This window comes from Melozone crissalis, unplaced genomic scaffold, assembly GCF_028551555.1.
Source record: "Melozone crissalis strain CALT ecotype California unplaced genomic scaffold, PUWL_Pcris_2 ptg000006l_1, whole genome shotgun sequence".
Classification (NCBI taxonomy): Eukaryota; Metazoa; Chordata; class Aves; order Passeriformes; family Passerellidae; genus Melozone; species Melozone crissalis.
The window spans coordinates 14,124,387-14,137,664 of record NW_026535784.1 but is presented as its reverse complement, the minus strand read 5'-3'; the positions used below and the strand labels follow the sequence as shown (position 1 = coordinate 14,137,664).

General features: G+C 36.7%; 1 protein-coding gene across 1 annotated transcript in view; it reads left to right on the top strand.

Annotated features, from left to right (window-relative positions):
• The window catches only part of POLN (DNA polymerase nu), an 89,916-nt gene that overhangs the window by 30,028 nt on the left and 46,610 nt on the right, over positions 1-13,278 (top strand). Inside the window, exons 16-18 of the mRNA XM_054291270.1 lie at positions 6,535-6,592; positions 8,089-8,166; positions 8,591-8,705. Coding sequence (XP_054147245.1) covers positions 6,535-6,592; positions 8,089-8,166; positions 8,591-8,705 — 251 coding nt within the window. The remainder of the gene's footprint in view (positions 1-6,534; positions 6,593-8,088; positions 8,167-8,590; positions 8,706-13,278) is intronic.

The window sequence follows — 13,278 nt, the reverse complement described above, 5'->3', positions numbered from 1 at the left end:
TTAATGAATATTAGTGTAATAGAGCTGGTATTCTGTGTATGTTTTTCTTTCAGGAAAATGAAATTAAATAAGTAATTAAATGTAGTCAGTTTGTAGATGGCAAACAAGAGCAGTCTTTTTCTCTTGCAAGATACAAAGAGCTGTGTATATACAAACTTCCTTGCTTGATGTGCAAAGATGAAAATTTGTTACAAAACACAGATTTTAATCAAATCAGTGAGTAAATTTTTTTTCATTTTAAAAATAACTCATCAAAACCTTTCTCATGTGCTGCTAAATCTTTATTATCTGAGATCATTGTCAGGTCTAAATTTCAAGGAATATGGCAAAAAGATAATTAGTTGTAGGTAATCAAACACTATTCTTAGAGCCTACTCTCTGAAGGAAGAAGTCACTAATTTTGGTTGCCCTTTATTTCCTTCCTTGTGCTCACATCTTTCAAAGCTGATTAAGCTTGTGGGAATGGGATGAATAACTTCTAAGTTTCCCACTTGTCTGATGTCTAAAAAACCTTGATAATTCTTTGCTGCTGGTAAGGCAAGAGGGTAGTGCCTTACCTTCGATTGATTGTTCTCTGCTGAAAAGTGCAAACTAGGACCAAAAAAGAGGGAATCCTTCTCCAGAAGTCTTTATGGTTCTGTGGTTTTTGACAAGGAAAATAGATGTCTTTAATTTTCCCCAAGCCACTAGATGGCGATTGCAGACAAGTCAAGGTTTGCTAAGGAATGCATGTACCATCCATACCAGGCTGGCATTGCTATGGTGACTTTGTTCATTTTCCTGTTTTCTGTGTTTATTGAGATCCATGCCAGATTTTAAAAATTAGATCTTCAGACTGTCTGGAAATTGTGTTTCACATAGAAGTCACAAAAATAGCTGTTTATTCCTTTAGAACTATTAATTAATGCTAGTGTGGGCAATAATTAAATGTGGCAATTTTCCAAAAAGATTTTTTAAATTATTTTTGCTGTGTAATTTCTCATGAGTGAGTTGCCTCCAGCTTTGGAGGTGCCAGATAAATTGAGTGAGTTTGATGTTGTGAGTGCCCTCAGTCTATTCATTCTGCATTGCAAAGATGCTCTTCTAGGCAGGGTGCAGTTTTCCTTGCTAGTTCTCCAATACCTTTGGCCTTTAACAATGGAACAAGTGAAGTGTTGATGGTCAAGGAAGCAGTTCACTGAACCTGTGCTTAAATTTCTTCTCAAACTGATTAAATGAGATGTGAGAGCACAATTTATCACCAGGTGTGGTCCCATGCAGAACAACAAAAGACAAAGAAAAAGAAGTGAGAAAATTTTGAAGAAGCAAATAAACTGAAGAGAACAGTAAAGAATAGCAAGAATTAAAAAAAAAATAGCAATTAGAATTTTTTTTGAAATGCAATTAGAAATTTGGAATGTAAAGCTCAAAGGAGTTGTCATCCAACTATCTATTAGCATTGTGATGAAGTCTGGTCTTACAGACCAAAGTCTTGCTTCTGCTCTAAAAGTATTACAATGCTAGTCATCAAACAGATGCTGTGGATTTAAAAACTTACTTTGTGTTTTATTGTGTAGAGCTGAGTTGGTGTTCAAAGAGAATAGTTGTGGCCTAATTATTCTAATAAACTTTCTGGAGAAGAAGTTGCTGAGAGAAATCACAGGAACTTTTGAATTGTAATGCTTCAGTTTTTGCTGGAGTGCTACATTTTATGAGAGAAACTAGAATTTTGCTGCTCTGAACTTTTTTTCAAATGGAAAAGAAAATATGTGTATTTCTCAAGTATGAGGAAATAATTGGTTTCCTGATGCAAAATCTATTAGAGCTATTAAATCTAACAAGATCACAGTCCCAGTAAGTGTTATTGTTTACAAGAAATGCAAGTAGTTTTTGCTATTTGTTGGCACTGGTAGCCACTGTAAAACAATAATTAATTCCTTTATTTTGCTCTAGTGCTTGGCACTGTGCCTCACTAACAGCAGGTGGATTGGTCACCACATCAAAGGACATGCACATAACTTTACCTAACTCCTTCCTTCTATCTGTTTGGTCTAACTCCTTGGCTATTTTTTAATTTCCCTTGTGACACATCCATCCTGTATATATTTATGAATGGATATTCTTATCTTAGTAGGAAGTTTTGTCTCTTGTTCTTATTTTTAAGTAAGCTCTTAGAACAGTGAGGGAATTAGTCAGAATCAAATGCCCACAGAATAGTCAGGGGCCACCTCTGTGCATTCCCATTTATTTCAGTAACATTGTAACCTGTTAGATTGCTTTGTTCCCCTCCCTGCAGTTTGTAGGGTTTCAGAATGACATATTCCATAAAGCTTTAGAAATGCAGATCTGGGTAATTATAGATTAGTGAGCCATTTTCCAGGAAAAAAAAAAAAGTGTGTAACTATTGATGCCTTTGTATACAGACATGGATGTGTATTCTGAGAGTCACTGGGGCTGACTGAGGTTACTTGTTCAAAATAACAATTTATGCTATTAATAATGTAAATGGGGAGGAGGAGAGATGTAGGGGTTAGCTGAATCCATATAAAAAACAGAAAGGAGAATCAGAGTAAAGGAAATACAAACAACAACCCTACTTGATGTAGAGTAAGAAAGAATTAAAATGCACCACCAGCCTCTGTGATTAGGTGAAATCTAACTTCACTGACTTCAAAGGTAATTTATCCAATATATGTCTGTATACTGTAGTCCTTGGAAGGAACTGAAATAATATACTGGTTTTAATCTAGGAAGGAATGAAAATATCAGTGGCAAATGAAGATGCAGAATTTTGGATACCAGAAATAAAAAGCTCAGCAGAGTTGAACTGACTGAGAAGAAACTCATAAAACTGAGGAACTGCTTGTTTGATTTTGATTAGGGATTGTTTCATTGATGATTCTACTCTCCTTGCATATAGTGACTTTCCTTATGGATTAGAGCATTGCTTATTGAGACTTGAAGCTGTGTTTGTGAGGCTTCAAGAGAGATACCCAAACCCCATCAGTTCTGAGCCTCCTTGCCAGGACTGCTGGAGATTGTCTATTGAGGATTTGAATATCTCCAAGGGTAGAGCTTTCAGATTTTCTCTGGGCAGCCTGTTCCAGTGTTTGACCACTGACACAGCAGAAAAATTTTTTTACATTCAAATGGAATTTCCTGTAATGGTTTCTGATTGTCACCTCTTGTCCTGTCGTTGGGCATCAGTGAGAAGAACCTGGCTTCATCTTCTCTACATGCTCCTGAGGCTTCATCTTCTCTACATGCTCCTCTCATCAGGCACCCTGAGCAGAGGACCAGGATCAGTCTCTTGTCCTGCTGGTGATGCTCTTCCTGATGCAGCCCAGGGTGCTGTTGGCCTTCCTGAGTACAAAGCTCATTGCTGGCTCGCGTTCAGCTTGCTCTTCACCATGATCCACAGGTTGTGTTCTGCAGAGCTGCTTTCCAGACTGTGAACCCTGTGGGACCCTGCCATCCTGTGTCTCCAGCTGCCTGAGGTCCCTCTGAATCACTCATCTGCCAAGCACTGCTCAGGGGTTTGGATTGCCTGCCATCTTGCTGAGGTTGCATCAGCCCTGTGATCCAGGTCATAGATGGGGCTGCTGGACCTTATTTGCCCCTGGGCTGCTCCAGCAGTGACTGACCTCCAGCTGTGTGACTGCACCTTTGTGCCACTCACCAAAGCCCTTTGGAGCTGCAGTTCAGCTGGGTTTCAGTCCACCTCACTGTCCACTTATCTAACTTGTACTTCAGCAGCTTCTCTGAGGCTTTTATGAGTGAGTGTTTTGAAAGCCTTGCTGGAGTCAAGGTAAACAACATCTGCTGCTCTCCCTGCCTCCACAGAGCTGCTTACTGCATTGCACAAGGTGTCACTGGTTAAACATGATTTCCCCATTCTAAATCCATGGTGACTACCCCAGATCATCTACTTGACTTTAATATGTTTGCAGATGTTTTCTAGGTTTATTTGTGCCATCATCTTCCTGGGAACTGAGAAGAAACTCATTGGCCTGTAGTTTTCTGCATCTTCCTTCTTGTCCTTGTGCAAGATAAGAGTGACAGCTGCTTTCTTCAGAAATCTGCCCTGATTATCACAGCCTTTCAGACCTGTTGAATCTGGGATTTGGGCTTCATCTATCCTTTTATCAGCTGGAAGATAATTTTGGATTACAGTGTTGTTTTTATATGTTTTTAATATTTTAAAAAATAATTCTAGGATTTTCTTGTTAATTATCTACTAGAATAGCTTAATCTTTTTTTTTACCCTCACTCAGAAACAATGAAGAGAGGTGTTATAATAGTTAACTTTCACAACCAGCTTTTCCACCACACCTTTTCAAGCTTTCCTTCTTGTCTGTTGAAACATGATTTTTCAGAGAGGGCAATTTTGTTTCTTTGTAGGTTCTAACAAGATGGGGATGCCCTTTTCTAACAATAAGGGATAACATTCACATCTCAGATTGGATGATCTGTGAAGTTTTTGCAGAAAGACTTGAAATGTACACATAAAAACAAAACTACAGGTTATATTTTGTAGAGGTAGAGCCAGTAGAGGTAGAATCCCTGGCTATAGAGAGATTCTATGCAGCCTGTTTAAACCAGCAACTTGCCTAAAATTAATTAATCTAAAATTAGATGAGAGGGCTGTGCTGAACTATTCCAATAGCTTAAAGATGAGCATTACAACTCTCGTGTTTCTTGAGTTACCTCTTTTCTGAGGAGCTAGTCAAATTATGAGGTGTTAACTAATTTACAAGTGAAAAGACATTTTGCAATTTTAATTACTGGTGTTTTCCAGAATTATTAATAACACTTTTAAAATTGAGTTTAAGGTAGACTTTGTTCATGTGCCCTCAATGTAAACAAGATAGCAATATAGTGATTGATTTTTACATTGTTGATAGATTTTGAAATACTTTTTTTTTAAAATTCACTTTGTTCAGGATTTTGAAGCTAATGAGACAAGGAAAAATATCAGTGAGAGTAACTATAAACAATTTTAACCTGTGCTGAAAATTACCTAAGTATATGTCACAACACCAGTGTAAAGTCAAATGAAAAGCCCCTCTCCATCCTCTGTTAGAATGGTTCTATAAATCAGAGTTAAAATATATTTTAATGTGGGTAAAATTAGGCTCCCACATTCATTTATGTCCAGGTACATAATAAAGGATGAAATTTTCTGAGTTTCTGAGGATCTACTAGATTCCATGGCCACTTGGACTGCATATTATTCATAGGAATGAATACTAGTTCTCCCCATCTTGTTGTTAGTGGAAATCAATAGCTGCCAGTGGTAGTGTTCGTTTTGTGTACAGATTAAATAACCACTTGCTTCAAAAATGGCTTTAAAATATGCATTACCATAAGCATTGCCACAACTGTGTTTTTAACTGTTTCTAGAAGCTAAAGAATAAAATATTCCAGTTGGCAAGTGTTTCTTCTGAGTATTGATGGACTAAGAGCAGTGTTGCTAATTTTTACCCATGCTGTGAAAATATTCTGTATTTTGTGTGGTATTTTCCTATTTCTCTCTCTGTAGGATGCTGTGGCAGGTGTTCAACTTGAGTACATTTAATTGTACATCTTTAAGGGTGGTACTCATGCTAGGAATGGCACTGTTGTGGTTTGGGGGTTTTGTTCTTTTGCTTCTGCTTTAGATTTCAGTAGCTTTTGCTGTCTGATTACATCCCTCTTAAGTTTAAAATAACAATTTTGAGTTGGAAATTGCATAGAAAATGATCGTTCTGATTTGGAAATTATATAGCACTATTCCTACTCTCTGAACTTTCAGTATTGCATAATATTAGTATGTTCCTCTAATTCCTGAACCACTTGCAAATTAATTATATGGAATGACAAAATCAGAGCTTGATACACATTCTCTTGTCATGTGTAGCTTTTCTAGATAAAGAAGCATAAGGACACAAAATAACAGAAAGGAGTTGTCTTGTGTGTCTTTGATGCTTTACTAGAGGTGTATGAACCCAGACCTTGAAAAAAAAATTTGATGCTGATCCTAGACCTGCATATTGGTTCATAAAATTAGCTCTAGTTTTTAACCTGTACTGATGTGCTGTAGACAATAAATGGTTCCTTATTTATCCTGCATTTAAAAATAGTAGGAATAGATACTAGAAAAAATCCAAGAGGCTGAAGAATATTCAGTTCCTTTAGCCTGCAGACAAGATTCACATGTGTTCTTTTCTCAAAAGTAATGCAATATAACTAAAAGACAGGTTAAAACAGGAAGAAAATTCTTTTTTATTTGATTACTAATTATCTTCTATGGTGCATCCAGAGATTAGGCTTTGAAATGGTCACAAGCGAGTAATTGTTCTTAGAATCTTCCAATTTTTATGGAAGAACAAATATTCAAAAGTATAGACAGATGCAGAGTGTGAAGATTCCTTTGGAAGGCAAAGTGGTTAATCTTTCTTATTATATGGGAAAAAGTTGTTGGCACTAGTATCACTAATGCTGGTAATAAACTGTTCCTAAACATATTTTAATACATTTTCACTTACTAAGCATTTTTATTCTTCCTGTTTGTAGAACATTCAAGGTATCTCTAAACATCCGGTTACAATTGCAAAGAAACAGTACATAAAAGGTAAACTGTGTTTTGATTAAGATGAAAAGACAGTTTTATCTAATTATTTTACTGTGTGGTATTATATTTTGAAGCAAGCTGATAGGTCCAGCATTAAATATCAGATGATCAATGCTCTGTTATACATTAGCATTTAAACCTATTACTTTTTCTGATGTTCCTGAAAAAAAAAATTGGTGTTTCAGCACTGATTTAAATAGTTACAAGCTTTTAGATTTTTTTTGTTTCCCTCACTTTTTCCAAATGAAATGATACATCTTAAATACCTTAAATATCCTAGGGATGATTTTGTGTGTTTAGCTCGTAAGGCTTTGCCTGAGTCAATGTTTAAGCTGGGCCATTTTAATCATACTCACAACTAAACACCAGTAGTTAGTCAGATGTGTTGTTTTTGATAACAGATGTGTTAAGGCAGATGATTTAAGGCAGATGGTTCAGAGAGAATCAAAGTGAAGTCTAGAAAAGCATGAGCCAAGTGATAAAGAGAGAAACCCATAGAGCAGACTCAAAATATAAGAAAGATTTTGGAACACACATTCTCCTCCTGGAATGCCTGCGGCCACAGCTGGGCAGTGCTGCTCAATGTTTTTCTGCTAAGGTCAAGCTTTGCCTTTTCACAGCTTTTCACTCCCTGTGTTGGAAATAATACAGGTCATTAAACAGGAGGCTAGGGAAGATAATGTAAAATTTTGACAGCAGTTTTATTTTATCTACATGAGTCATTTTTATTAGTATTTTTTCAAAGTTGCTATTAAAAACTGTGTCAGCAGGGGCAGCATAAACCTGAGGTGCTGGGCATAACTGTGGCACATGAAACTTTCTGGAGACTTTGTTAATCATCTTATATGCTTCTCAAAAATGTAATTTGAAGTTTTTCCTGTATCAAGACACATTTTTTCTATTTTCTTCACTTTTATGCTGACCAGATCCTGTTGCATTTCAAACACCATCCCTCCCTACACTATGTCAAGTGATATTCCCTGGATGCATTCAGTTTCTAGTACCTTGTGTTAGTGTTTCATTATATTATTGGGGATTTCTGTCATTACAATTTGGATGCCTATGACAGCTGTATGTTCTCAATATTATATTCCCCTGCCACCTCAGAATTTGGTTATTAATACATTGCTGCAGCATGTTTAAAGATACAAAAATGCATATTTTTACTTATTTTTGTAGACCCTTCTTTATGAATGTATCCTTTATTAAGCGATCTGTGAATAATGTTAGTTATTCTATATATTTGATAGCTTGTGTTTAGGAAAGGGTTTGGATTTGAGAAAGGAAGTGAGCAGTACTGCAAGGGTGGTGAAGGTAAAGTTGTACATGACTGATATAGTGAAATAATTGTGATGCTGGCAGTTGGTGCTCTGCTAGTTTGCTTACACTGCCATTTCTGTGGTGTTGGCTGTGTATTTGGTTTAAAACCTTCTATGGTTTGCAGCACAGTATTTTTGAGCTGGTGTTTGGGATTTAAATGTGGATCTCCTCTCTAGGAAAAGAAGAGGACATAATAACTATTTCCCCAAGAACACTGTTTGTTTCAAAAAAAGGATGTACATTTTTAGCAGCAGGTAAGAGAGAGAGTCAATTATTATTCTCATACATATTAATAGTCACAGTTCTCTCATGTCTTTTTCCCCTCTCCTTTGGATGACATATTTTACAAGGCTGTCAAATCCCTTAGTAACAATTAATTTTGTTATGTGATGTGTGTTCCTTATTATGTTTTGGAAGTGGATGATGTTTTTGCCTTGTGAATAGAAATAGTTAATAATATTAATTGACACATGAAGATAATGAAGGACTGAGACACTTTGTGATCCATAGCTGGAATATAGCATCTTCAGGATGAGCTTCTTACAGGCACCTGCCTTTTTTGAGAATGAAGAAATTATTGACTACTCCAGGCTTACATTTTAATTTGTGATACTCTGGTTAAAATGCAGGTATGTTTTTATTTTAGAGCAATAGATGCATTTTAACACTGTTTTCTAGACTTTTCCCATATCGAGTTGAGGATCCTTGCTGACTTATCATCTGAACCAGAACTTCTGAAACTGTTCCAAGAACCTGAAATCAGTGATATCTTTACTACACTGGCTTCTCAGTGGTAAGATTAAATGTTGCATATTTTAATAGTAATTAGACAAAATATTAAGAATAACCTAAGCTATTTTATTACTGCATAATGATAACAAAAGACAGTATTTTGTTACAATATCTATTGTTCATACTATTTTAACACTGTGAATTCCCTTCTGTCTTTCTGAGCCTTCTCTTCTCCATATATCAAAACTCTGCAATCCAACTGGCCAGTATGAGCCTTGTGGCTAAAGCTGATGCAATGATATATTGTGAACAGTGGTTGCTGATGGCTTCCTCCTTCTATTTTTTTTAACCAATTCTTCTAAAAAATCCAGAGCAGCACTTAGAGAGGTTATCCATCTAAAAAAGCAGAACAGTTTTTCTGAGTAGCAGTACAAGCATTATTGAAATTTACTTAGATATCCAATAGAAGTATTGGAATCATATTACATATACTTGAAAAACAGAGCTTATGGGATTTCTTTTGAACTAATAGGGTTTAGTGCTTCCATATTCTGGAATTATTTGGAAAAGGTGCTACCCCAATCATTTAAAAAAGGTAGATATTTTAATATTCATATCTATATAATTATTTACTAATCTCTTTAGTATGCCAATTAAAATATTACCTATCAAAAAAGATAGAATAGTATAAATATTATAACAGTCACTTAGCTGTTGAAGGTATCTTATATTGTTGTTTATATCATGGTGATGCCTAAAAACCTCACTTGAGACTACTACTCCATGCACTCAAAAGTGCATGAGCATTCAATTAGTGCCAGGGTAGATGTCAAGAAACTTGTGGTTTCAACAGATAGGTCAGAAAAAGATTTAATAGAATGCTGTAGCATAAAGCTGTTTGAACAGACTGTAGTTCATGTAAATATTATGCACTTTGCTTATTTTCTTTGTCTCCCCCTCTTTTTTATCTTTTCATCTCCATTTTAGTTGGAAGATTGTTAGCTGAAAATGAAAGCAAAAATACCTATGTTTGATTGAGCTCAGTTGTCATCCTACAGTTTCTAAATTTTTGCAGGCATAGTGTTCCAAACATGGTACTTCCTGCACACTTCCATAGTTCACAGAATCTTAGAATCCTAGAATACTTTGGGTTGGAAGGGACCTTAAAGATCACCAGTTTCCAGTTCCACTTCCATGGGCAGGGACACCTTCCTCTATCCCAGGTAGTTCCAAGCCCCATCCAACCTGGCCTTGAACACACCCAGGGCTGGGACATATTTGTTAATATGTTCTGAATCGGTACAAAGAAATGGAGCTCACATTATATTCATTCTGCTACCAACAACTGTTTCTACTTGAGATGTGTGCATTCTGGGAGAACAAAATTCCAGACCACAAGCATGCCATGAAATATATCTATGGAAAGATCACCTTTTTTCTAAAGTTTCTTGGAAACTTCTCTTGATACTGTAATCAATTCATAGCTCTAACTCGATATCGCTGGAACCTCATGATGGGGTTAAATCCTTATTTTAGTTTGATGATTTATTGGAAATGTATGCATGAAGATGAGTCAAATTTTGTCTCAGCTCTGGGCACTGCTCCAGAAATACCATTCTATTCAGCAATCTCACGGCTCTTGGCAGCCGTCAACCTCTTGCAGTTGCTACACAGTAACTTTAAATTTAATGAAGAATTACAGGCAAATATTTTTATCAGACAGAATTGTCATGGTGTGTCTACAAAATCATTACATAATGATTCTGCTGACTCTACTCTCAAGCTTCAGTAAAGCTAATGCTTGGAAGAAACTTTCTATTGAATCTGTTAAATGACTTATGAATCACAGAAACACGAAGGGTATGTTTAATCTCATCTAACCTTGGACATCTGTCACATACTTGGAGAGATTTATTTGGCAGACTGCTGATATGCCCTGTGTAATAATATCAGTTGCACAATATAAGTGTTGAGTTCTCAGTTCTCACCATTGAGAACAAAGTAGGTCTGGGGTGGCCAGCTTAAATGTGGACATCTGTATTTGTTCTGACAAATTGAATTCCTCCTGTTGGGTCAGTTCCTACTGAACTCAGCTTGGATTTTTGAACATTGTCCTTAATTTCTTTGGCACCAAAGAGAAGATATAAAATTACAGGCTTCACAAATGCTTTCTCATTCCAGATATTTATTCTTCTTTCATAGTCTGTAGTTGATTCTACTGACTGGTAATGAGAAGAACAAAATAAACAACAAATCTTTTATCTCTTCCTGGTCATCTGGTTTTCTCTGGGTCTTTATCCTTTAAAATCTGTGCAACTGATACACCAATGGGCATAGCAAAAGTTTTGTTCTGTTTGAAGGAATTGCGTGTTTTTACTATTTGTCTTTCCTGACATATTTTGTACAATTGGAAAAACCTTTACAAAAAAAAGGTTTTTTCTCTACAAGATCTATAAAGAATGGATTAGTTTCTGAAGCTCCCTCTCCAAGGACGAAAAATTAGGTTAGTGTTAGTATCTAGTAGCATATCAGCTTCTGAATGCATGTCAGGTGGTATCTTTTAGCAGGTTTTCAATATCTAAAAATCCTCAGTCTGATAAATATTAAATCATAAATAGAGAAGAATACATTATTGGATAGAAATCTGAGCCACACTCCAGAGTCCAGCCAAGTTTTGTATCAGTTTATTCATTTATTTTTTCTATACTTCATAGCTTCTTCACTGAAACATGACTCTGGTCCTTTGCTGCCCTTCAGACTAAAGCCTTCAAATGAAATCCAACCTTTTTAAAAACTTTCACAGGCTTTTTATAGCATTTGGCAGGAAATACACATGGGTGGGCAGTTTCTGCAAAGAGGTGAACTCTCTGAGTTCCTGATTAAATTAAGATCTCTCATGTATAAAAGCTTTCCTTTCACAATTTGGTTTGGTATTCTGTGCTGTGACTCAGCCTATCTCTGGTGCCTTAGAGATACATTTCTCTTGGAACCCTGTTGGATCCATGTTTCTGCTAATCATTCATATGGAATCTTTACCCTGGTCATCAGAGCAGGTAGAGGTGTGTGTGTCAGCCCAGGCTGTGTCTGTACATGGTAGTAAAGGGCTGAGTGGAGGTATAAACTGCCAAGCTAAAATTCACTCATGTGCAACACACTACCCAAACTAACCCCAGTGAGAGGCAAGGCTCCTGCCAGGCTGGGCTGGATCTTGTGCTACTCTGGTGAGCTTGCAGAGACAGCTCATTTCAGGAGTAACTCAGCTCCAGCATTCTGTGCCTCCCTGCTCTGGGCTCAGCTGTTTGCTGGAGACGCTGCTTGCTATAGAGTGTTTTTGAAGTATTGTGTATTCCCTTTGGCAGAACTGTCTTGAAGTGGCTATTCAGCTAAAACTGTCAGAAGCTGCAGTTAACTTCCACAGAACCACAGAATGGTTTGTGTTGGATGAGGCCTTTAAAGATTATCTAGTTCATCCCCTTGCTATGGGCAGGGACATCTTCCACTAGACCAGCTTGCTCATCTCTGCCTTGTACAGCCAATATATTTTCTGGTCATCTAACATAGTTACCCCAGCTAAAACTAAGGTGATAGAGATTTTGATGCTCACTTGTATATGCTTAGTGCTCTTCTTCCTGTTTTGCTGGGATGATGAGGTATTACCAAAATTATCTTACAGTGAGTCTTCTGTTGTCCTACAAAGAAAAAGCCTGAAAGACAGGTTGACACCTGCTATTACAGCAACACCAAGAGTGCATTATGTTAATGACACACTGAACACATGGCAAAGTTTCAAGGCTTGCCTAAACTTTTAAAAAATCATGATATAATGGATTCTAGCTATCTGCAAGTTCTCCTTGTGTTATGTTGCCTTGATGGCCTGTGACAGTCATAATCCTTTTAAATCCAAATCATCATCCCAGTGCTGAAGGTGACAAGAGCTGTCCTGGCAGATGTCTGACCAGCCAAGGGACCCAACTGCCACTAGACATCCTGATGACAACAAACCTCAGTGTGAACTTTCTCTCACCTCTTTAGCTTTTACAGAATAAATGAAAAATAAGTAATTCTGTGTAATTTAAAATGCTGTTGATGTGCATATCTTAAAATCACTTTGAAAAATAGATACTGAAAAATAAGTTTGGTCTTTTAGGTAATCTGCACTTTGCAAAATTTAGTAATTTGAGGTGTAATGATTAGCTGTCTCTTTCAAACTGTTCTTTTGTCACCCTTCTCAGTAGGTTGTTGTTCCTCCATCAAAGTAAATACTCATATTGGCAATATTGAGTCAAAAAGCAGGAAAGGTATCTTGATTTAGCTAAGCACTTAAACACATCATAGCATGATGTGTTTCATATAGGGGTTTCATCCTGTCTGACTTCTGCCTACTTTACTGCTTGAGTGATTTTTTAAATTAGGATAGTACTGCTTCGGAGTTCCTATGATTGGAACATTCATCCATACTTAAAATATTTGGGTAAGTCCTTTCCTTTGTTTCTTTTGAATCTACCTCAGACAAATGGAGACCCCCAGTAGTGACAAGTTCAGCTGCGTCCAGCAGAGCACAGTGCTGCCCTCTATTAGGGGTCCTGAGTGCAGCCTGGCCATACAAATGCAACTCTGTTATTTATGGCTCTGAA